This window comes from Callorhinchus milii, unplaced genomic scaffold, assembly GCF_018977255.1.
Source record: "Callorhinchus milii isolate IMCB2004 unplaced genomic scaffold, IMCB_Cmil_1.0 Scaffold17, whole genome shotgun sequence".
Taxonomy (NCBI): Eukaryota; Metazoa; Chordata; class Chondrichthyes; order Chimaeriformes; family Callorhinchidae; genus Callorhinchus; species Callorhinchus milii.
Genome location: NW_024704758.1, coordinates 3,130,343 through 3,156,129, shown reverse-complemented (window position 1 = coordinate 3,156,129; position 25,787 = coordinate 3,130,343). Strand labels below are relative to the sequence as shown.

At 44.3% G+C, this 25,787-nt stretch overlaps 1 protein-coding gene across 1 annotated transcript; it reads right to left on the bottom strand.

Annotated features, from left to right (window-relative positions):
- Nucleotides 1–4,132: 4,132 nt before the first annotated feature.
- ctr9 (CTR9 homolog, Paf1/RNA polymerase II complex component) lies at nt 4,133–25,107 on the bottom strand. The gene is given in 26 exon segments (XM_042341498.1): nt 4,133–5,192; nt 5,954–6,051; nt 6,555–6,654; nt 7,305–7,462; nt 8,118–8,255; nt 8,804–8,939; nt 9,644–9,715; nt 9,899–10,044; nt 10,341–10,457; nt 11,009–11,157; nt 11,795–11,882; nt 12,613–12,641; nt 12,644–12,797; nt 13,991–14,079; nt 14,625–14,808; nt 15,521–15,649; nt 15,984–16,073; nt 16,216–16,452; nt 17,041–17,148; nt 17,792–17,899; nt 18,554–18,702; nt 19,115–19,204; nt 19,349–19,466; nt 19,902–20,141; nt 20,912–21,010; nt 25,017–25,107. Coding segments are annotated over 26 exon segments (3,504 nt in total). The 5' UTR covers nt 25,065–25,107; the 3' UTR covers nt 4,133–4,762.
- Nucleotides 25,108–25,787: the final 680 nt, after the last annotated feature.

Below are 25,787 nucleotides of genomic sequence, written 5' to 3'. Positions count from 1 at the left end.
GGGAAGGATTCCTGAAATGTGTGCAGGATAACTTTCTGGATCAGTATGTTTCCAGGCCAACGAGGAAGGAAGCAGTGCTGGATCTAGCTCTGGGGAATGAAGTGGGGCAAGTGGAGCAGGTTTCAGTAGGAGAGCATCTGGACAACAGTGATCACAACATCATTAGGTTTAGGGTACTTATGGAAAGGAACAGGGGACATTCAAAGGTGAAGATATACAACTGGAAGAGGGATAATTTCAATGAAAGGTACTGAAGGTACTTAGCCAAGGTGGACTGGAAAGAAAGATTGTCAGGTAAAACAGCTAACGAGCAATGGGAAGCCTTCAAGGAGCAGGTAGTTCGGGGACAGAACAAATATATTCCCACAAAGGGGAAAGGTAGGGCATCCAAACCTCCCTGGATAAATAAGGAAATTGGGATCAAATAAAACAGAAAAAGGAGGCTCATGATAAATGTCAGGTCCAAAATACAGAAGATAATCAAATAGAATATAGAAAGTACAGAGGAGAACTGAAAAAGAAAGAGGGGCAAAGAGATTGTATGAGAAAAGATTAGTGGTTAACATAAAAGAGAACCCTAAGGTATTTATAACAATATGAAGAATAAAAGGTTAGTCAAAGGTAGGGTATATTGGGTCCAATTAGGGACAAAGAGGAAATCTTCTTGTGGAGGCAGAGGGCATGGCTGACGTACTGAATGAGTACTTGGCATTTGTCTTCACAAAAGAAGAGGATGCAGTCAATGCCACAGTATCGGAGGAGAGGGTAGAGAAATTGGATAAGATAAAAGTAAACTGAGAAGAGGTACTAAAAAGGTTGTCAGTGCTCAAGGTAGATAACTCACCCGGTCCGGACACCCAGTCCGGACGGGATGCATCCTAGGTCACTGAGAGAAATAAGGATGGAAATAACGAAGGCTCTGGCCACAATCTGTCAATCCTTGGACACCAGAGTGGTGCCAGAGAACTTGAGGATTGCAAATGTTACTCCCCTTTACAAAAAGGGGCAGAAGGATAAACCCAGGAACTGCAGGCCAGTCAGCCTAATGTTGGTTGTGGGAAAACTTCTAGAGACTATAATCCGGGACTAAATAAATGTTCACTTAGAAAAATATGGGTTAATAAAGGACAACCAACCCGGATTTGTTAAAAGCAAATCATGTCTAACAAACCTGATAGAGTTTTTTGATGAAGTAACGGAGAGGGTGGATGACGGTAGTGCAGTTGATGTAGTTTATATGGATTTTCAAAAGGCATTTGATAAAGTGCCACATAACAGACTTAAAATAGAAGGCCCACAGTATTAAAGGGACAGTGGCAGCATGGATACAGAACTGGCTGGGAGACAGAAAGCAGAGAGTGGTGGTGAACGGTTGTTTCTGTGACTGGAGGGAAGTGTTCAATAGTGTCCCCCCAGGGATCAGTATTGGGACCACTGCTGTTTTTGATCTAAATAAATGACCTGGACTTGAGCAAAGGGTGTACAATTTCCAAGTTTTCAGATGATACTAAGCTTGGAAAAGCAGTAAGCAGTGGGGAGGATAGTAGCAGACTGCAAACTGACATAGACAGATTGGTAAAATGGGCAGACACATGGCAGATGAAGTTTATTGTGAAGAACTGCAAAGTGATGCATTGGGAGGAAGAATGAGGAGAGACTTGGGGCTCATGTAAATAAATCTTTGAAGGTGGCAGGACAGGTACATAAAGTTGTTAAAAAAGCATGCTTTATAAACAGGGGCATAGAATACAAAAGTCAGGAAGTTATGATGCGCCTTTATAAAACACTAGTTAGGTCTCAGCGAGAGATCTGTGTTCAGGTCTGGGCCTCACACTTTCGGAAAGATGTCAAAGCATTAGAGAGGGTGCAAAGGAGATTTCCCAGGATGGTACCAGGAATGAGGGACTTCAGTTACCAGGAGAGGCAAGAGAAGCTGGGATTGTTTCCTTGGAGCAGAGAAGGTTAAGAGGAGACTTAATAGAAGTTTTCAAAATTATGAGGGGGTTCGATAGGGTGAACAAGGGGAAACTATTTCCGCTGGTGGGTGGGTCGGTAACCCAAGGACACTGATTTAAAATAGTTGTTAAGAGAAACAGAGGGGAGGTGAGGAGAAATAATTTTCACACAGCGAGTTGTTAGGATCTGGAACACATTGCCTTGAAAGGCTGGTGGAAGCCGATTCGATTGCAACTTTTAAGAGAGAAGTGGATAGATATTTGGGGAGGACAAGTTTGCAGCGGCTGTGGGGAGAGCGTGGGGGAGTGGGATTGATTTGGACAGCTCTTTTCAAAGAGCCGGCACAGACACCATGGGCCGAATGGCCTCCTTCTGTGCTGTATAATTCAATGATTCTATGCAAGTCTCGGAGCAGTGAAAGCTGTGTATTTTCTACCCTCCAAAGATGTTACATAAATAGCACATACATTTAACAAATAGAACTCACCTTCCTTTTACGCACAAGCTCACCCTGTATTTGTCCGAAACGGGTGACCATTCCTCCTGGGCTGAATGCACTGGCTGGTCGGACCAGCGCTCTCAGACCCTGAACCTGGACCTTGTTAGACTGTGAACCCATCGAGCTGTTCACGTCCAGAATTGACCTGGGATCGTAAGGCTGGAAGCCGCCGTTTAAGTTGCTGCTGCTGACGCTGATGGTCCTGTGAGCCAGTCCACTCTCGGGAATTTTGGTCAGAGTGTAAATAGCCAGATCAACGTCCAAAGGCATCCTCAGGGACATCGCAGCAGGTGGGCATCCAGCGCACAGCAAAGCGAGTGACAGACTCCCAACGAGAGACAATGGTTTCTGGCCAAATTTATGAATGATTTACGTGTCATCCGAGAAAGCCTCTAAAAGACGGGATTGGAAATTTAAGCTGCGCATTAGAAACTTGAACATCTTGGGATAAAGTTCTCTCCTATCAGATCAAGACTGGCTTTGTTTGAATTGGAATCAACCAGACAATACAATAAACACGCAGAGTGATCTGAAAAAAGGCCCTCGTCTGTCATTAGAATAAAGCCGTATTTGATAACTACCTTCGCTGCCCTCTCGCTCTCTAAAGAGAGCGGAAGATCCCCTTTTATCCAGAGTACAAAGAATGGGGCTCTTCAGCCTTGACTTGAACCTCACAGGTACTGGTCAGTAACTGGCACAGAGATGGAAACCCTGAATACTTTCAGACTGCAAAGGCAGCAGGACAAGAGGCACAGGCACAGGCTGTGATGGGAAATGTCAGTTCAGATGCCAGAAAGTGTTTCTTTACCCAGAAGATAATCCTCAGATGGGTCATCTTATAATAATAATAATCCTTGCAATTAATATAGCGTTTTATCACATCTTCGAGACATCTCAAAGCGCTTCAGAGTATACTGTAAAGTGAATTGACTATATATTTTGTGGGCGAAACGCAGCAGCCAACTGGGCACAGCAGTGTCCCACAAACAGTCGTGGATTAAAGTGACCGATTTATTAGTTTTTTTTGAGGGATTAAGCACTTTGAGACATCTAGAAGACGTGAAAAGCGCTATATTAAATGCAAGGATTATTATTATTATTATCAGGTGTGCGGAGTAAGGAAACTTGCCTAAGGTTTTGCCCTGCCGAGGCAGGGTCTCGAACCCAGGTCTTTCGCTTGCGAGGCAAGTGCTCTAACCACTGAGCGACAGGACTTATCATAAAATGTGGGAGGCTAGGTCACTGGGCTGACTTATTTAAGAAAAAGCACTAACCTGTAATGGGAATTCTAGGAAAGATTGTGAAGCGAGAACACCGGGAGAAACTCCCTTCTTTCTTTTTGAATACCACAGGACTTTTAATGTCCCCCTGCATATGAGTCGAGACATCGGTTTAACGTCTCATCTGAAGGGCAGCACTCTTCGACAATGCAGCACCCCCCCCCCACCCCCTCCAGAGCTGCGTTGGGAGTGTCGACCTGGAATATATACGCTTGAAGTTCCGAAGTGGAGGGCTTGAACCCACAACAAAGCTTAGTGGCCCATCACAAAAACCTGATACAACAATGCCTATACCCAGCTCTCGATCGGTGTCATTTACTGCTCCTGCATGTCATTCAATAGTAATTAGTTGTGGATATTACAGTACATTTTAACAACAGTTATTTTAAAGAGATCATTTTTCTTTCCAATGGCTTTCTTTTTAATGGTCATTTTGCGCTCTTTGAATGTTAATTTGTTAAAGGTGTGAAGCTCTGAGGCCCGTAACTAGGCATTTAAAGCAACACCTGTTTTAGTGTGAACTTTTATTTAACAAATGCTGCATCAGCTGGTTTTACAGAGGGTGGGGTGGGGGGGTGGAGTTCAAGTGTCATAGATCACATTTCTCAAGAACTCCAGAAGTCCATGTTTCCTAAAAAGATTTACTCGCTTCCGTCCCCACGAACCAGCCTCCAGTCTGTACCACTTTTTTTTTTATCTCTTAAGACAACATAATTTCAGGACGTTAAGAGTGGTACTCGGGTTGGAAAACCACCGCTGATGCAGCCGCCGTTATCCCTGGTGCAAAACGCACCAACAGCGACAACAAACAAACAAAAAACAAATGGAAGCGAGGTCTCACAAGTAGGTGTCACGTACATCCGTTGCGAGGAAAAAAAAAGTGTAAAGAAAAAAATGAAACCGAAAATGTTCACAGCTATAAAAACAAAGTTATTTCTCTCGGCTTTCCTGTCTGACGGGGCCAGGCTCAGCCAGACAGACGCTCTGTGAACCGGTGAGAAGAAAGTGGAAGTAAAGTCTATTGAGATTATTCGCTGTCGTCGTCCGATCTGGCAGGAGGCGGTGACCCACGGTAGGGGGCTTCCACGTCGGATCCCTGTTCGGATCCCGCGGGCGATGCCGGGGCCGAGGCCTGGTTGTCGGACGCCCTGTCGGATCCCTGCTGGTCCGAGTCGTTGGCGGTTTGGGAAGCCGCGGGCGACTCGTTTCCCCGCGAGCTGCCGGAGTGGCTTTTCCTGGAGCGCACGGACTCGTTGTCAGACTGCTCTGAGCCGCTGGACTGTAGCCGCCCGTTGGCTGACCTCCCGCTCTCGGAGTGCTGGCTTCCAGACCGGCTGCCCGCGTCGCTGTCTGACTTGTTGCGGCGTCGATCCTCCTCAGACTCGCTCTCGGAAACAAGGCGTTTCCTAGCCTTGTCTGCGGATTCCTCTCCATCTGATCCACTGTCTCGTGCGTTTCTGAAAGGAAACGTGCGTTTTTNACTCGCAGGAAACCCGTTTCGTTTCGCCCACAAGATAGTCAATTCACTTCACAGTATATCCTGCGAAGCACTTTAAGATGTCTTGAAGGCACGATAAGGCGCTACATTAAATGCAAGGATTATTATTATTATTTATTGTGTTCCCCAATCCAAACTGGCACAGATTTAACTCTGCCCTTGTAAAAAAGTATTTTGATAGGTCTCTGACCAGCCCCCTATAAGGGCACTGGAGGTGCAATGGCATAAGATGAGGATTAAGTCTAGGCTGCGATTATAAGAGGAAGCTTACAGCACTGGCTATAAACTTCCAATGTGCTGAGCCGTTCTACGCAGTGTTTGACTCTGAATGTGTGGCCGGCCAGGATTATGTAGATCAAGGGGTGTAGCTTTCTGGTAGCTTCTTCCTCAATTGGTGGTTTCCCTGGAAATGTTTAGCTACCAGAGTAGATCAAGCACCCATACACGCACACACACTCACTGGCTGACTACATGCTTTAGGTATCCTGTCATACAACAATGGAATACTAGTATTCTGTGAAAATTTGGAGGAAACCACACTGACACACCATATCTATGAATTAATGACACCCCCACCCCACCTACCTCCAACTGAGTAAATGAAAGCGTTCCCTCTAAAGGAGTAGGACTCTCATCAGCATCTGAATAACTTAGTTTTTCCTAGATGTAAACCAAAAGTTTAACTGTGATTAAGTCCCAATAGGTGGGTCATTTCCTTACCCTTCAGCTATTTTCAGAGCTCCTTCATCAGAAGAGTCATCGCTGGAAGAAATGATCGCTTTGGACTTGATTTTGCCCTTCATAGGAGGGCGCTCAGGCTAGGGTTGAAACAGAGGAAGACAAGAGAGAATTCAGCTGTGCTGTACTTCACACAACAACAGTTTTGAATAATATGGATCCACTTGTTAGACTCACTGAAGTCAGGTACCAATTATTATGAGGCTTAGTCAGGTGTTAATCACTTAACTGACTGACTGAACTCTTAAAGAGTATAAAAGCATGAGCTGACACTGAGGTCGGGGAAGGTGTTGAGAGTTAGATTGCAGAGTTGTATGTTGGATTGAGACTCTAATTAAATAACTTGGAAGACATCCACACTATGTGGTGTACCTTATTCCTTGTGAATCGTAACAGCACGATTAAACTACAAGTTGGCAAGTGCTCTAACAAGGCGTTACATTGTAAGATATCCACAGTATAATAGTTATCTCCAGCAATTTAGTGACTTCTAAACCCAAGTTCCAGATTCTGTTATTAATAACGTGTCTTTCAAAATCAAGTGCTACACAAGCAGTCCTCAATGTGTTCGAGAGACACACACCTTCTCTTTCTTCTTGCGCTCTCCTGCTTTTGGTCGCCGTGGTTTCTTAGGTTTGGTGCCACCTTCGTCATCGCTGCCCTCCTCCGCACCCCTCTGTGGTCTGTCAAAACATGGAACATTTCAGGACTCTTCCCCTTCGAATGTTTATCCACTTCCCTTTTAAATTACTGTCATCTCTACTTCAATAGCCACGTACAAGACATCTGGTTCCAAACCTTGCGCCTGTTCCGCAATTCTATTAGATCGTGGCTGATTTGTACCTCAACTCCAAATACCCATCTATGCCGCATATCCCTTGATACATGGAGTCCTGTATCTTAGCAGTTAGAGCACTCGCCTCACAAGCGAGAGGACCTCAGTTCATTTCCCGGTCAGGGCAAAACATTGGGCAAGTTTGCGTACTCCACACAACTCTCTTCATCCAGCAGTAAGCAGGAACCTAGTTGATTGTCAATTGGCAGATCTCTTTACCGGGGATCCCTTCAAAAAAATAATTTTTCACCCACTCCACGACTGTTTGTGGGACACTGCTGTGCAGAATCGTCTACCGCGTTTTACCCACAAAATATAGTCAATTCGCTTTACAGTATATTCTGTGAAGTCCTTTGAGACATCTCGAAGACGTAATAAGGCGCTATATCAAATGCAAGGATTATTATTTTTATTGTTAAATGTTCCACTGCATCATTTAATTTTCTCTCTGCTCCCTGCGCCGCCCATACTCTTTCCCCAAACGATCCCTTTACAAACCTTCTCCTCTTTTTCTTCTTTCTCTTTTGATCGCCGTCCTCCTCGCCTCCCTCCTGTTCGCTACCACTACCTCGGACCCTCTTCTTCTTTTTGGGCATGGGAAGGTCTTCGTCCGAGTCGTCATTGACAAACTCTTCGAACTCCCCCTTCTTCACCCGCTGTAAGCATTCAAATCAGAAGCAGACGGTAAGTCAACAACAGCAATTTGTATTTAGACAGTGCCCTTCACGTGGGGTAGCGTCCTGGGAATGCTGAGTTCTCAGGTGGAAAATGACTTGCTATGCCGATGCATAGGATTTTTTTTCCCCCATAAAGAAAATTTTACTGACACTTGACACAGGAAGCTCAGTCCCTTAATTCAACTCCCAGTGGATCTTTCACCCTGTCAAAGTCAATGAAACAAGTACTAGGGATAAAATATCCTAGGGATGGGGATGTTAAAGAGTACGTCATGTGGTAATCTAAGACCCTAACCATGGTTGACCAGATAGTCTGACTCATCAGCAAGGCCTGGATACGTAGGGACTGGTAATACCAATAACTCAACCCTGGCTTAACCTATCACTAACACTTAAGTCATCATATCAATATGACTTAAGTCAATATCCCGGCCACATTTTTTGTGCACGTGCCTAACTCACCATTCCTTACAACTCATCCCTGAGCCTATTTCCTTTGGAGTGACGAGTTATCAAGAGTTGACTGTATATTGTGTAGTAGTGTTTCCAGGACATGTTGTAAGCTTCCAGGTAACCTGGGGGTGGGGGGGGGGGAGGGTGGGGGTAGAGATATTGAAGGAAGGTGGGATGTTACCTTGCCGCCTTTCTTCTTCTCCTTTGGAGTGTCCATTTCGTCGTTGAACACCAGAAGGCTTTTGGTTTTCTCCAAGAACTGACTGCGCTGCTCCAGCAGCTTGCGCTGTTCGTCCAGCTCCTTCTGCTTCTTGTCCTCCTATAAACCATAGGATAAGGAAGAGGTGAATTTCATTGGCGAAATAAGACTTGGGTCACCAGTACAGCCTCAGGGTTTTAGAGAACGCAGCTTGGAAATCTACTCCACAAAGAAAAGCAGCAAATAGCAACTAAAATACAGACCCCTCCATTGCACCATAACGAAACTTAGTTTTGTACTTAACTACCGTGAAAGAATGTTTAAGTGCTACTTTGACCAAATTTGCACATCAGCTGTAAGCTCATACTGTTGAATCATTGAATCATGCTGGGTCCGAACAAAAAGAGCAGACACTTCTGCTTAGGTCAATTCTGGCCATTAATAGATGTAAAACAAGACAAAGTCATTTTAACAGACTTGCCACAAACGTGAAGATGACTGTATAATGCTGCTGCAACCACTGAAACTTCCAGCCGGGAAACAGATGACTAAGAATACTAAGATAATAATCATTGCATTTGATATAGCCCCTTTCATGTCGGGAGGACACCTTAAAGTGTTTCCCAGGATTAACTGTAAAGCGTAGAGACTGTGTGTTGTGTACTTACCTGTTCTTTAACCATCTGCATTCGGAGTTGTTCCTTCTGCTGTTCCTGTTTGGAGCGCAGCTCCCGATCTTCTTCGTCCTGTTTGCGAGCACGGGCCACGTGGTACTGAGCCTGGCTCATTAAATCAGAACACTGCCTAAAATACACAGCAGGCAGTCAGCAAAGAGGCAGCTATCCAATGGCCGTGCAGTTGAATACCGCCCGGGTTTGGAACAGTATAAACATGAGACATGCCACTCCACGCATTTTGGAATCACACACAAAACGTGCATTGCCATCACCCCAGGTAAACCATCTTTGCCTGTTTTGTGAAACATTAGTAACGTTAGTAAGCAGTGAGGCGAGCTGGCTGCATCTACACTGAAGGACCACAGGGATAGGAAGACACTCTTGTAAGTAGATTCCATCATGAGACAGTGTAAATGCTAATATTACAGTGACAAAGCTGCACAGATATCGGGATAGCTTTATTGTTATTAGCTGTAAAGCACTGAATAAATACAATTTTAAACGATCCAGAGTCTCTAGACTTTTTTTTAAAACTACAATGCAAATCTGTTACTACAATAAGATGGGGATCAGCTGTCTGAAAACACCTCTAGATTGTGGCTAAACCTTCAACAACACTGGCCAAACCTCAATCAAGTGGGTATCTTAACAGAACATTCACCCCTGCCCACAAGATGCTAGTAACTAGGACTGGCTATATGCAGAACGGCGGTGGGAGTGTGGATTACCTTACTGTAAAAGTATCTGAGAAGCCGAGAGGACGAGCGAGTTTAACTAAATAATTAACAGCAGTGAAGGTTTAGCGTTTCTGGGGGCTTGGAAAGTACATACCTGGCCTCAGCAGCAGCTTGCGCCAAATCAAATTTCATTTTATCTCCAGCGTTGCTCAGATACTTGAAATACCTGCAACGGGGAACATGCAGCGTTATAGTTAATTTTTATTTAACAGCAGCACAACAAGGAACGCTTCCCCACTTTCAACGTGTCTTACAAAGTCCCAGCGCATTGAGACGTCCTCCCGACATGAAAGGCGCTATACAAATGTAATTCTGTATTGTATTGCTAATTCCGAACACCGCTTCTTACCTATGAGCAAGTTCCAGCTCTTTGACAGCGTTCAACACGGCCTTCAGGTTGCTCTTTTCATCTCGCAGCACAGAGGTAGCGAGTCTCTGCAGCACTAAGGCCACATTAAACATGAGCACGGTGTCATTAGGAGCTGCGTGTCTGGCCTGCGAAGAGAAGTGATTTGCTTTTATGAACCCTCCCGTGTTCTTAGTTTTCATGTTCCCCAACGGCTCAAAACAAAAGTGGGGGAAAACAATGGTGTGAAATAATTTCTCAATAGATCAGTAATTTTGAAGTAACATTCAGTGTGCTAATTGCAGACAATGCGCTTCCAACCTGGTTTAGTTTTGCACTTGTACGTGAATGCAACCGTGAGGCTTGGGCCAAAAGCAGCAGGCGATACACTGGTTAGTCAGCAAAAAGAACCCAAACGACAAATACTTGTCGGCTCCACATTTACCTTCAGCAAAGTCTGTTTGCACTCCTGAAGTTTGCTGCATTTGAAATAAGCTCTGGCTAAGAACAGCAGCACATCGGTGTTCTGGTGTTTGTAGAACTTCTTCAAACAATTCTCATACTGGGGAAAAAAATACACAGATTAGTGCCCTTCCTCTGGGATTTGAGTTTGTATCCAACAATGACTGAAGGAATGGAAGAAAACTTATTCTCTCTGCTGCCTATTGAGGGAACAAAACAAAACGAATTTGGCATTGGCGTTACTATTAACTTAATTGCCGAACACTAAACTGGCTTGGATTCAGTATTTTTTTTAAAACTCTGAGAAGTCAAAGGGAAACGCAAATAGGGCTGGTGCACATCAAGGAGTTTGTCCTCTGAGGTAGGGTGAAGACAAATTAATCAGGAACATTGCATTGGAAGGTACACGTCCACAATATTCAGTCTATAGTATGGAAGGACCTCATTCCTAAAGAAACACGTACAACTCTCAAAGACTGCCTACGATTCAGGAATGCTGGACGGTTGGTGATCTTCTTCAATGATTTGATTTCTTCTGGGAAAATATGGGCGCTAAATGACATTCAGTGCAATTATATTTATTTACAGCAAATTAATAAGCGGATATCAAAACACTGTATTTGAAGTATGAAATATGAAGCTCATACACACCATTTGTACAGCACTAATATACTGCTTCTGTTCCACGTAGATATGTGCAAGGTTTAGCCAGACGTCGCTGATTTCTGCTGTAGCCTCTCTGACCTGGGCAAACACATCCCGAGCCTCTCGGACGTAGCCCTTGTGTGCCAATACAGCTCCTGGAGAATATCAAAGGAATCACACATAAGTGCCTGTTGTGTCTTATATTTTCTCCCTCCCATTTGGGATTGCTGGAGGCGGTTTGGAATAGGAATCCTGATCCTTCCCCCCACCCCCATCGGCTCAAGGGGAGAGAACGATTGCCACCTCCCACTAACTCATCAAGGAAGTCCTGGCACAGTGAACTTTTAAAAATGTTTAAAAAAATCTAATCAACCTGTCAATGCAGTGAAGTCACTCAAGCCACTGTTTGAGCAGATAAATAAACTTGTACAGATTTTCACCTCGCCTTACACAGACTGCAAGTGTCCTAAAAATCTTTTAAAAAATGTGAAAATCTTGCACCAAATTACTAAAAATTTACTATCGGGCTTAACAAATTGGAAGCAGCATCACTTCCTACAGATGTGAGAATGGAATTGGACCGTGTTGAATGCACTGTTGTGATTGAAACAACAACAACAACAACAAGATTCCATTTATTGAGCGCCTTTCACGTCGGGAGGACGTCCCAAGGCGCTGTACAGTTGGGGAAATGATCCTAGTCCCCAACGAGATGGCTTTAGATAAGAATGTGAAAGGAGTTCTGTCTTTAACATGAGACCATTCGTTGCGTACTGTCATGTCAGCCCATACCTATGCCATTAGCAGCATACAGGTTCTTTGGGTCGTTCCTCAACACTTGTTTGTAAATGGCCAATGCTCGATCCTGGTGGCGTTTCTCCTGACATATGGCAAAACAGAAAAGCATCAACAAACCAGAAGTAAATGGCTCTGCTTAATCAGAGTAAAAACAGCCCTTTCTTTCAGCTGAGAAACTCGATACATTTTTTCCAGCTTACCATTTCAGTACAGTTCTCTTGGCTTTGCGTCCCTCTCTCCCTGCCTTCAAAACCCTTCAAAAATCATCTTTTCGACTGTGCTTTTGGTTCAACATCCTTAATTTTCCCTTCCTTCTTCCTGCTCCCCATCATATTTGTTAATCGCTTCGAGGTGGTCATGCTACGTGAAAGGTGCAACACAAGTGCACATGGTTGTTTTAAAACCATTTCAATTAAATGTTTCAAAATGCTGCTACAAACAGATTCCAGAACTGGTGTGGTCTATCCTACTGGATACTACAGTTTATCACACACTAGACTTTTGCTCCAGTGCACCAGATCTAATCCATCCAAAATATTATTTAAGGATAAATGATGGGAAACTCTACTCCAGAAATGTGATTTGATGGCAAATCCATAGCAGAACAATGAATATGAAAAGGTACAGGTATAATTACTAAGGAGCCATCACAGTTTCAATTTAACACACGAAGCATAAGAGCAGACATGCCTTTCTCCCACATACCAGAGTACATTTGTATGGAATGCCATAAACAGCTCTTTAATAGGATACTCATCACTATTAATGCCAACCATTTACAATACACTATTCTACCTCAAAAAGTGCGTTACCTTCTCTCGGTCCCTAGTTGGCTGGTGCAGGTCTGAAGCCAAACATTGCCCAAGGCCAGCATGGAGTAGGTGTCATTCTGCGTTGATGGCTGCTTCAAGATCCGCTCAAACTTCTTTTGTCCTGGACCCCATTCCTGTTTGGCTAAGTGAAGGTTCCCAATCAAGGACCACGCGTCTGGATGATCCTGAAGGTCCATGTAAATTAAAGTTAATATAAGAATCCTTGCACTTGATATAGCGCCTTATCACGTTGTTGAGAACTCCCAAAGCGCTCACAGGATATAGTGTAAAGTGGATCAATTGTGTAGATTGTGAGCGAAACGCGGCCAATTGCACACAATGCACCACGAACAGTCATGGATTGAGAGACCAAATTATTTATTTCATTATTTGAAGGGATTATTATCGTTTTTTTTTTGTTCGGTCAGCCGGGTGTCTGACACATTGCGGAAACAAACCCATCACTCTGCTTAAGACTATCCAAACCAAGCTGAGATTTCCATGCTTCCCACCTACACACGGCAATCCCAGATAGATTGTTGGAATGGAATGCACATTCTCTCCCTGGAAGCATGTATCCTGTTTACCTAATTCCAGAAAGTAAAAGGCGCAAGTTGGCAAGAGCTAAGGCTTGGGGGACCCAAGAGTGTGCGTTGGGGAACTGCTGGAGTCTAACCAGCTAAAACTGCATAGCTTGCCATTGATATTTCTGTCAGGCAAGCTTTCCCGCTGCTTATCCAGCTAGGAGCACCCTACCCGTTAGGGCTTTGGTTTGCACGGTTAACAGAGCTGAGTTGGATGATTCTCTGCCCCAAGTGATTGGTTTGCCTTTCCAGATCATGCCGATGAGCCAGGCTGGCTGTGCTGTAACCAGCAGTGTCCTGGAATACTGCGGACCCGCCTGGCTCAGGAACAGGCCTACCGAAACCATCACAGAGGGCAGGCTCGATTCTGAAATTCTATTGCCAGGCTTGTCACCTTGGAGCCAGTTCAGATCCAAGGAGACCCCGCTTATCTCCTGGAAAGCGATCCGGCAATTGACTAGCAACTGAGTTGCTATTTACTGCGAGGTGAACAGGCTTGTGAAATAAGGAAACTGGCCTAATGTCGCTATGGGAAATAGTCTATAATTGTACACTTTTGTGAGTACTTTCATGCGCATTCACTGCTTGAGATTTTCTTCCCAATGCTAATTAAATTTTTGAAAAGTTCTTTTTTCAACCCCCTCCACCCAATGATTTACAATATCAGGGAGGAGGGAACAACAATAAAAGGACAAAAAAGACTACCTCCCGCCAGATAATAGCTCAGTGCTATTGATGTTAAAACCCTGTGATGCTCAGAACATTTGTCTGTGGTTTGTAGTTCAACCACTGACCTGATTGATTTGTAGAGCTTCTTTAAACCAATCGGAGGCTTCATAAAAGTTTCCTTTGTCCCTTGCCATGCAGCCCAAGCGTAAGTAGCCTGTGTGAAGAGTCGGAAACAAAATTATTTTCCTGTTGTATACTGTAAAGATGATCTGCAAACAAAGTGCCTGCTTATAGAATGGATGAACTACAAGAGTCCCCAAGACATCATTCGAAAGGGAACAGAATAAATACTCGAGGGAAAATATTAAAGTGAGTGGGGAAATAAGCTAAAGAGCAGATAGCTCCAGTGAGGAAACCTGCACCAGTAGACATTATTGGTGAAATGGCCCGTTTGAGCTGTAAACTTTCTATAATTCTAAGAGGATGAAACACAATACAATTTACATTTATACAGCACGTTTCACTTTGGAAGAATGTCTCAAAAGCACTTTACACAGCTAGCTGGGCACCTGAACTGAAAAGCTCCCTGCTCACATTTGCAGTTTGATGGGCATATAAAACAGTGCAGACAGAAGAATCTACACTCCATCTGTCCTTCCTCCGTCTCTGGGATAATAAACCTATGAAACAACATGAAGAGCCAAGTCTTTAGTCCTACATAACTGTCCACAAAGCATGAGTTCCAAAGTAATTGCTTACAGTCCACATAATTTGGATGTTCTCTTAAAACATTCTTGTACAGAATTTCTGCTTCATGATATTCACACATGGCTTCGTACAGTCTGGCCAGGTTATATGAGGTTGTCACCGAGATAGCATTGTAGTAATGTTCATCATGCTCAGCTTCTGCCTTGGCACGATCGAGAGAAGCCAAGAAGTATTTCTGAAAAAAAGATAAGTTTCTTTTAAATTTTGCAATGCCTTGACTCTAGCACCAAGCAGTTTCTGTCTGTGCACATTATGTATTCTATGTATTTAATGCTCTAACCAGAATCAGCCCATTGTACCTATGCTGGTGCTGGTTCCCCTACAAAAGCTACTTAGTTTCCTAATCTCTATCTACACTGTACTTCATAATAATGTTCCCGTTACAAAACCCATACAAATGTGCTCACGGTTCTGTCCTCGACCTGGGAAATATAGTCATACATCCACCGTTAAAAAGTACCCTATTTGGTTACAACCCTTCCCGTCCACTCCCTGGTCGCTACACAATAATAATAATCCATGCAGTTAATATAGCGCTTTTCATGTCTTCTAGACGTCTCAAAGCGCTTCACAGAATATTCTGTAAAGTGAATCGACTGTATATTTGTGGACGAAACGTGGCAGCCAATTGCGCACAGCAGCGTCCCACAAACAGTCGTGGATTAAAGTTGAAGTGACTAACTTATTATTGTTTAAAGACTACTATGAAGTTATTCACAGGTAACACGGCCTAAACCTAAACAAAATATTCTCCCAACAGTGTGAGAAAAGTGCAACTTCCACAGAATCCCTCTGCATTGTGTTGAATGTGATATTTGAGTGCACTTTGCCCACAAGACCAATGATCAACATGAAACTTCTTCAAATTTGTGAAGAGGATCGATTACCTTGGCTTCTCCCAGGTTGCCCAGTCTGAAGTGAAGTGCGCCCACATTGTTCAGAATCTCAGGAGGGACATCAGCCTGCACTTTCTCTTGAAGAATACGCGTTGCTGTGCCATAGGCCGATAAGGCACCCTGCAAACAATCCACAATATCTTACTTTACGACCTGAGTTGACATCAAGATTACGAGAGATGTTCAGATGAAGAAGGGCCTTTGGTCACATGATCTCATCCTTCCAAAATAATCTAATATCTTCCCATCAAGCCAGTTCTTAAATGAGTATCCTGGCCTCGACCCCCCTCGCCAACAACCCAGTCACTAGACCCAGCAGTTGTTTAGCTTCTGTGGAGACAAATACTTCCTGGTGTCAGACTGAATTTGATCCTTCGCGAGCCTGAACCTTCACTGGAACTCAACAAAAAAATTTCAGGGACCTGTGAGTAACTTTGTATTGTATTGTAAGTACCTGTATATCTGACTGTTCAAGGATCTGAGCCAGCTCAATCCAGGCTTCTACATCATCTGGGTATTGTTCAGTCACTTTTTTGAGATGCCCCTTTGAAAAAGAGAATATGTTTTACTTTTTAAATACAACTACTACAACAACACGTGGGTAAATCACAGGTGATGTAACCTGGAATCTCCACAAATGATAAATGCTGACTGGCAACAATTCAGAGACCGGCAAAGTCAGTCACCTTGGCAACTTCTCGCTTCTCCTGTTCCTCAGAGGTGGCATACAGTGAACCGAGAATCTTCATTGTTTCATAATTGTTGGGGTAAGCCTTGAGGACCTTCTCAAAGCACTGCGCTGCGTTCTCCTTGTCCCCTCGGTATATATACATCTGTCCCAGGCCAAAGAAAGGCAGGACGAAGGTGGTGGACGCAAACTGAGTGGCTTGGTAGTAGTACTGAAAAGCTTGGTCGTAGTCACCCTGAAGTTAGAAGATAAAATAGTCACACCACTTTACAGGACGTAGTGTGAAACGCTTTGGGACATCTTGACAACTCGATAAGGCGTTGTATCAAATGCAAGGATTATCTATTTTTTGTGGGAATAGATGTTATTTTCCTCCAGCCAACAGAGAACGATCATATTCTGAGATAGTCACGTTCTAGGTAAGCGTGGGCTCTTCTAAATACAAACTGAAAATATTAAGTACGATTTTCAAATATGTTCGTGCAAACTATCTGCAAAAAGGATGCTCATTCCAAATCAGAACTTAACTTATTTACGACAGCTATATTTTTAAAGAACAAACTAATGTAGTTTAGAAAGGGTTAGGAGGCAAATTTGCCCTCAAGATTATGTTTCTGCATGACATCTAGACTCTTAAAATGTAATCCAATGTGAGAGTTTGTCTACCCTCATTCTCATTGAGATAACTCACCTCAGCAGGTAACCATGAAGATCATAGTTTTCCCCCCAAAACTGTAAATTGAATCCAAAAGAACAATGGCCTCCTTGAATGTAGGGACAGAACCGGATACAAGATTTGGATGAAGAGACTTTGATCACTAACCTGTACATGAAAGGACCGAGCTAGCTGGTAACAGCTTTCTGCTTGCATGGCTTCCACCTCGGTGTTATGGAAGGCATGAAGAGCCAAGTGTTGCACTTTACTGTAATCCTAAAAATGGATAGAAAAAGTGGGATTAGATGTAACACACTGAACCGGACAGAACTAATAAATGACGTGTATTTACATGAAAGTATAGGTGTTATAAATCATTCCTGGTTCAATTGGGGGGGGGGGTGGGAATTATCTTTTCCAATTGGAGTTGTTAAAGAATATTCATACTTTGGTGGTTAACCACTGATATACTATTATAATACTATAGCCAAATATATATGCCTTTTAAATTCATGTAGCAAAATATTATGTAGCAAAATATTACACACATCTTAAATATTACTCGCATTCTGCTAAGCTAAAAAAAAGCCATAATTTCCAACATGAGGAATCTGAATTAACAATGAATGTTTCTGTTCAGCTGTAGCCTGACAAAGTCAATTGTTTCTTAAAAAGTCACTTTTGACTTCTAATTTTAAGAAATACATGTCGCACAAAGACTCACGAAATATGAAGCACAATTCCTTTTTAAAAAAACAAAGTTGATCTGGGTAAAAAAAAACAAGAACGAGTTGCTTGACGGAGACCTTGTTGACCCACACAGGATGGGAAACTTTTTGAGCGTATAACAGAGGGTCCCTCCTTGTTCATCAGCATCCAGATCAATAAAACTGAACCCTGCAAATTGAACTTGTCCTACCTTTTTGAAGAAAAAGTGGTTGGCGAGGTGATTCAACACCATAGGGTTGCTGGGATCTATGGTGTAGGCTCTGGACAATAGCTGCACACCATTTTTGATAGAGTCAGCCTGGAAAAATAATTATGGATAATTTATTAACACTTCATTATTCATCTCCAGGATACACAGTCACTACACTTTGCACTATAATTCTGTGAAGCACTCTATATCAAATTTAAGGATTATTATTTTATTATTTAAATATCGGACTTTGGTACATAATAAATGTGCATGGGGTTAACCCAGCCACTTCATTGGCATACAGCTAGATTACCACGGCTGATGTTGTCAGACACTTTTGTTTGCAGTGCTTAGTTCAGTCGTGGTGTTTAGTTCAGTTTCATGAATGAACTGCTACACTTGCAAGTTCTTCTGTGAAACAAGACTAAATGCAGCTCCATAGGTACACTGTAAAATATTGTCAGAGTAATTCCCAGTTTCAAGAGATACTGCAACTGTTCATGCAGTAAATCTTTGCAAATTCACCATTTGCTTTTCCATAAATAATTTTACAACTAACCACTTGCCAAAGCTTGTAAAGCAGCTGTGGTATATTACCTCAAATGTGCTAAACGGAGTCATCTTTAATTAATCAATATCTTGTTGATATAAATAATTAAATTAAATAATGTTCAGCGATGAATTGGTGGGGTCTGAAAAGCAGCAATGTCTGAGATTCGTTTTATCCATCTTTGTAGGTGACAGAAATGAGCAGCCATTTACCTCTTTGTTATTCAGTTCCAGGACAGACAATCCCACCAATGCTCCGACACATTTAGGATTAAGCTCCAGAGCCCTTCCAAATGCCAGGCGAGCTTTTTCCAGTTTATTCAGCTTGACGAAGCAATGGCCCATACCTAACCGCACTTCAGCTATTAAGACAATTTAGAAGACAGACTACAGTGAATTTAATATACACGATTGGCATTTGATCATTTAAATGAGCTCTGTACAGCATTGCCAACATCTGCTATATAGCACCTCAATACATCTACACAAAGTATAAAATGCATATTTTAATAGTTTTTTTAACAAGCTGTTACACAATACGCAAACAAGCTGTTACACAATACGCAAACTTTACAGCCAAAAAGTTTTTCTGAAGTGGACAACTAAAGAAATGCTTGCAGATTTAAATTTTTCTTAAGTTGCATTTGGAGCTTTTCCAAATATAACTAAAATGTGGAAGTATGTTTTCAGGGAATTCTTTGCTATCCATCAAGTGAAAAAGAGTGCTCAGTGAATTACTAAATCTATAATCAGATGCTATTGATGAATCCTTACCTGGGCATCCAGGGTTGGTTCGAAGTGCTTTCTTGTAATACGCCAGTGCACCTCTATAATCCTTCTTATTAAAAGAGATACAAGCTTTGCCTGTGAAGGAAATGAGGATAAAATCCATATAAAGTTTGTAGTGGTGCCTAGCGTCGACGGAAGATAAATATCAACTACACAGCGATTTCTTTGGGTCAAAGCCACTAAAGCTCTCTCATTCTTTATATAAATACAAGTTCTTACCCAAAAGTGCTGGGATATTATTAGGGGATTGGTTGAGCACAAAGTTGAACTGTGCTTCGGCTTGGTCCATCTTATCGCCCTCGAGCAGGCAGAAGCAGGCTCTTCCCAACAAGTGGTTCTAAGTGCAAATGAAAAGCACAACAATGAAGAACAACACACCATTAACCACACTGCCTTTCAAGTAGAAAACGGCAGCGTCGACACTTAAACTTCAGAATTCTCTCAAATGGTTCAATCTTCTACCAGTGTTAGCAGGTGTTAACCCCTTCCCTTGCCTTTTGTGCAGGTAACTCCCAAACTGAACAGCTGGACTGGCAAACCAGCGCAAATCAGCCTATGTGGGCAGAGGTATAATAGAGCGGGCAGTTTGTGCAAGATACACCACAAAGCTTTGGTTGGCAGGAAAATTCAACCAACATGATACCAAAGAGGATGGATGCTTGTGCACATACAGAGCCAGTTGACAAGTATTATAATAAAGCACGATGCCACAATATGGCAGAATCTTGGTTAACCACGCATTTTTTTTAAGAAAACACGCTGCTTGCCTCACCTGATCATACATGATGATTTTGTCAGCCATGGTGTAGAGCAGGGTGGCCTGCGTAATAAGCTCTTTCTTGGCATCTTTGTTCTTTTCTTTACGAGCTTGTTGCACATAGTAAGCGGCCAAGGTGTCCAGGCAGGTCATCTGATCCTTCTCATGGTCTCTGTAATCCAAGTTGCCATCTATGCGGGCAGCTTCAAGCAGTTTCACAAAATCTTCTGTCTTTCCTTGCTTGAAGTATTCAAGCTTTAAAATAAATGTTAAGAGAATGGCTGAGGTCAGGATACGGGGCTACTTTAAGGAACAGCTTGATTCTATAATAGGAAGATGGTATGCTGGGCATTCTGAAAGGGTGAAATCAAATTGGCTTAAAAATGCCTTCTTTTTCCAAACCTCTCGTCACCTTGTGTTGTGCTAGGCTAGATCCATTTTTAACATCCTTCAATTTTATGGCCAAGATAGGTACCTTACACTGTGACAAGTAGACAAGCCATACACTACCGTATTTGTCTACACAAAAAAAACTTCAAAGTAACTTATTGCTCAAGACAAGGCGCAATATCATTTTATAAGCACTATTGTTCATTACAGTTGTTTGCTATTAAAGAGAACGAAAAAAACGACTACTGCAAGATTTATAAACACATTATTTAAGTACCCAACCATCAAACTGATCTATTCATCCCATTTCTTAGGTCATTAAATGGAGCTCAAATCAAACTGTCAGCAGCAGTGCCAAATCACATAGAATTTATATGTAAGACTTCTTTAAAAAATATTATGATCTTTTGCATTTCCCCCTTTTTCTCTGGGTCCTCCTAGTCTTTCACCCACAAATATACGGTCAATTCACTTTACAGTCTATTCTGTGGAGTTCTTTGAGCGGTCGAGAAGAAGTGATCCAGTGGATTTGCTGGGGAGCGATCAACTCGAACAAGGCTGATGCTTCCATCCCAAGCGCAGAAGCACTTAGGCCAACTGTTTTGCACGTTCATAGGAGACAACAAAATACTAACCGCCAAGGCCATCCATATGTGAAGCTGGGTATGTTCCTGCTTAAGGATACTGATAACTTCATCTCCCTCTGGTAGCTGATCGAAGTCAAGTTCAATGACCTGAAAAGTAGAAAAAAAACAGACGGTAAAATGCTTGTTGACTTTGGCTTTAATTAATCCAGAATATATTGATAATCAGCTATCTAAGCAGCTGAGCAACTTCAAAACAAAATGGAACTTTCGTCCCAAATGGTTCCCAATAACCCTGCAAACACATTGGATGGATAGTCCTTGCTAGACAAGCAGCAGGAAGCTTATCAGTACTTTGTACAGTACTGTCAAGTGTTCTGGAACACTGCCCTGGGCGAGGGGCACTATATAAATGCAAGTTGTTGTTGTATTAGTAAGCGCCGAGATTTTTCTTGGTTAAGATCCAGTAGTACCTTCGCATGCACTTTTGATTCTTGGAAGAGTCAAAAAATGCTCACAAGTCGACTGTCCGAAAAACTGCCCAAAACTCAAGAGCTCTAAATTAGCAGGTGAGCATTAGGACAGGACAACAACAACTTGCATTTATATCCCGCAGTTCACGCGTGGCAGCATCTCGGAGCGCTTAAGGACAATGATTACACAAACAACAAACATTTCAGGTGGTTCAATTATGTGTTTAGCTGTGCACTCCTCACTCAGTACAAAAGTTACCATTTTAGAGGATTTTGCATATTTACAGATAGATGCAACAGTAGCTCCTTCTCAGTTTTATTGACTTAATGCTACTTTTTGTGTTCTTCGGCTCGTTTGGTAACAACTCACCTCTGGGTCCAACGTGTGTGGGTTCAAGCCCCAAACCAGGACTTGAGTTCATAACTAAGTCAAAGATTCAGTGCATTGGTGAATTAGCTAATTGCCTTTCAACTGAACATAGTGGTTCTAATGGTTCAGGTGAATATTAAAGATCAAATTAAATTATTTCAAGAAGGAGCAGGAAGTTCTCCCAGTGCCCATACCAGGATTCCGCTCTCATCCAAATTCACTCCAAAACAGATGAATTAGTTATTCATCTCATTGCCACTTGAGATGAGACATGAGACAGGAGACGAGCTGCTACGTTTTCATTGATAAACAAGGCTGTCATTGTGCAAATTGCTTTGAGTCAAGGTAATGAGGTGCTACATTGATTCCAAGCATAATTTATTTTACAACTCCCCCCCACCAAAAAATGTTCACAAAAGGCAAATTTCAAAGACGAAAGCCAATCCAACATCATGGATGCTGATCTTAAAGGTAGAACATTTAGCACTATCCCGGTCAGCATTCAGACCTAGAAAGGATCTAAGTTTCATTTCTCAAAGCCACCTCTTGATGGGTAAAATCCACCCACCGGACCTGCTAAATCTGTGATAGTATTGCTTCCAGTATTGTCGAAAACATGATATACCTTAATTTGGAATTGCTCGTGTAATGACCACTCAATATTAGTATTCTATTACCAATGTGAACATAACCAATAAGTCCATTTCCAAGAATTCTTGCTATCCCCCCACTTTGCAGGTGGATGGGTAGAAGGTTGTGGTTACGCATTCCACGGTTACTTGCAAACTCATTCCGTTTCCCAGATATAGCAATAATACAACAATCTCAGTGACTCAGTGGGTCAATAGCTCGCATGACGTGATACTGAGCTATACACAAACTACATTATAATTCAACCTTTGGTCTGCGTTGAGTTAATAACTTCAATTGGGGCATCTGAAGGAGTGCTATTGAGTTGGGACTCCCAAGCCAAAAAATGGGGTAAAATTCACCCCAAGTTCACTTTTTCATCGACTATACGTTGACATCTGCTAGAAGGTACACGAGTATCTGCATTGAGAAGACTGATAGGTTTAACGCATCTTAAACCACATTTAAAACAAATCGTTTCTCACTTTAATATAGTGTTCCTCACAAGAAGGAGAAATAATGATGTATGGTTGGAAGCTTGACCGACTGACCGTGCCAAATGGTCACATCCCCTCTCTCCTTGGGTCGGCCACCGTTTAAGTGCTCCGAGACCCTAGCCTACCCCCATATGAAGGGCGCAATATATGAATGCAAGTTTCGCCCACAAAATATACATCCAATTCGGTTTACAGTACTTCTGTGAAGCGCTTTGAGACGTCTCGAAAAAATGATAAGGCGCTATATCAAATGCAAGGATTATTATTATTACTATTACTATAAAAGTTGTTACTGTTATCATTATTGAAGAGAGAGCAACAACTTTTCTTTACGGAGGAGGGGGGTGGGAGCTGAAGGGAGGTGGGTTTAAAAAAGTTTGTGGTGAGTGAGTGTCTGAGCCCCGCAGTTGAGGAAAGTGAAGGGAGGGAAAGGAAGAGTCTACCTGCGCCTCTCTCTCTCCCAACAAGGAGGAAGAAACCTGTACAGACAAGGGAGGGAGGGGACGAGGGAGGGAGTGAGTGAGTGAAGGGACAAGGGAGGGAGGGAGTGAGAGGACAAGGGAGGGAGTGAGTGAGGGGACAAGCGATGGACCCAGAGGACATGTTACTGAGGACTTTTGTCTGACAAACTCTGCAGCGAAACTATTTACACTAAATACACCGACATATATAATACAGCAGCAAGTGTTGCTGTGACCCCTCACCCCACTGGGGGCTGCGTTGTTAATGGGTGTGTGTGTGGAGAACGGAAGTGTGTGTGTGGGGTGAGAGGTAGAGAGGTGTGTGTGGGGGGGGGGTTGTGTGTGTGTGGAGGGGGGTTGTATGTGTGTGTGTGTGTGTGTGTGTGGGAGGGGTTGTATGTGGTGTGTGTGTACATGTGTGGGGGGGGGGGTGTTGAGTGTGTGATGTGTGTGTGGAGGGCGGTTGTGTGTGTGGTGTGGGTGTGTGTGTGTGGGGAGTTGTGTGTAGTATGTGTGTGTGGGGGGGGGGTGGTATGCGTGTGTGGGGGGGTTGTGTATGTGGTGTATGTGTGTGCATGGGGGGGGTTGTGAATGTGTGGGGGGGGTTGTGTATGTGGTGTGTGTGTATGTGTGTGGGGGGGAGTGGATGTGGTGTGTGTGTATGTATGTGTGGCGGGGGGGGGGTTGTGTTGTGGTTTGTGTGTGGGGGGGTTGTGTATGTGGTGTATGTGTACGTGTGTGTATGTGGGGGTTTGTGTATGTGGTGTGTGTGTGTGTGGGGGGGGGGGGGGTTGTGTATGTGGTGTGTGTATGCGCGCGTGTGTGGGGTTTGTGTGTGTATGTGGTGTATGTGTGCGTGTGTGTATGTGGGGGGTTGTGTATGTGGTGTGTGTATGCGCGCGTGTGTGTGGGGTTTGTGTGTGTATGTGGTGTATGTGTGCGTGTGTGTATGTGGGGGGTTGTGTATGTGGTGTGTGTATGCGCGCGTGTGTGTGGGGTTTGTGTGTGTATGTGGTGTATGTGTGCGTGTGTGTATGTGGGGGGTTGTGTATGTGGTGTGTGTGTGTGTGTGTGGGGGGGGTTGTGTATGTGGTGTGTGTATGCGCGCGTGTGTGTGTGTATGTGGTGTATGTGTGCGTGTGTGTATGTGGGGGGTTGTGTATGTGGTGTGTGTATGCGCGCGTGTGTGTGGGGTTTGTGTGTGTATGTGGTGTATGTGTGCGTGTGTGTATGTGGGGGGTTGTGTATGTGGTGTGTGTGTGTGTGTGTGGGGGGGTTGTGTATGTGGTGTGTGTATGCGCGCGTGTGTGTGTGTATGTGGTGTATGTGTGCGTGTGTGTATGTGGGGGGTTGTGTATGTGGTGTGTGTGTGTGTTGTGTAGTTGTGTATGTGGTGTATGTGGTGTGTGTGTGTGGGAGTGTGTGGGGGTGTGTTGTGTAGTTGTGTATGTGGTGTGTGTGTGTGTGTGGGGGGGGGGGGGGATGGTCGTTGTTGTTGTGCCATTTGTTTTCAGTGTTCAAACTAACGCAGTGACTTTGCTGTGAGGGCCGGAGCGGCACCGACCGGCGGGAGGAAGTCAGGCCCGAGTGGCGGGGCCTCGGCAGCGGCGCTGTCTGTCTGTCTGTCTGTGTGTCTGTGTCTCTCTCACACCCAACCCTCCCCCCGGGCAGGTCCCCCACTCCCCCCCCCGCCCGCCGCCCCCTCCTCACCAAACCCCCGCTCACCTCGTCCGTGTCCCGCAGAGGGATCTCGATGGAGCCGCGGGACAACATGGCTCCCGCTCCCCCCCCACCGCCACCGCGCGAGGCGTCCCCCAGCGCCGGGGAGTGAGTGCTTCCGGGGCACCAGGTCCCGCCCCCTCCACCCCAGCCCCGCCCCCCCCCCCCACACACACACACACACCAACCCCCCCCACACACACACACCAACCCCCCCCCCACACACACACACACCAACCCCCCCCCCACACACACACACACCAGCCCCCCCCCCCACACACACACACACACCAGCCCCCCCCCCCACACACACACACCAGCCCCCCCCCACACACACACCAACCCCCCCCCACACACACACACACACACCAGCCCCCCCACACACACACACCAACCCCCCCACACACACACACACCAGCCCCCCCCCCACACACACACACCAGCCCCCCCCCACACACACACACCAGCCCCCCCCACACACACACCAACCCCCCCCACACACACACACCAACCCCCCCCCCCCACACACACACACACCAACCCCCCCCTCCACACACACACACACCAGCCCCCCCCACACACACACACCAACCCCCCCCCCCACACACACACACACCAACCCCCCCCCCACACACACACACACCAGCCCCCCCACACACACACACACCAACCCCCCCCCACACACACACACACCACCCCCCCCCACACACACACACACCAGCCCCCCCACACACACACACCAACCCCCCCCCCACACACACACACCAACCCCCCCCC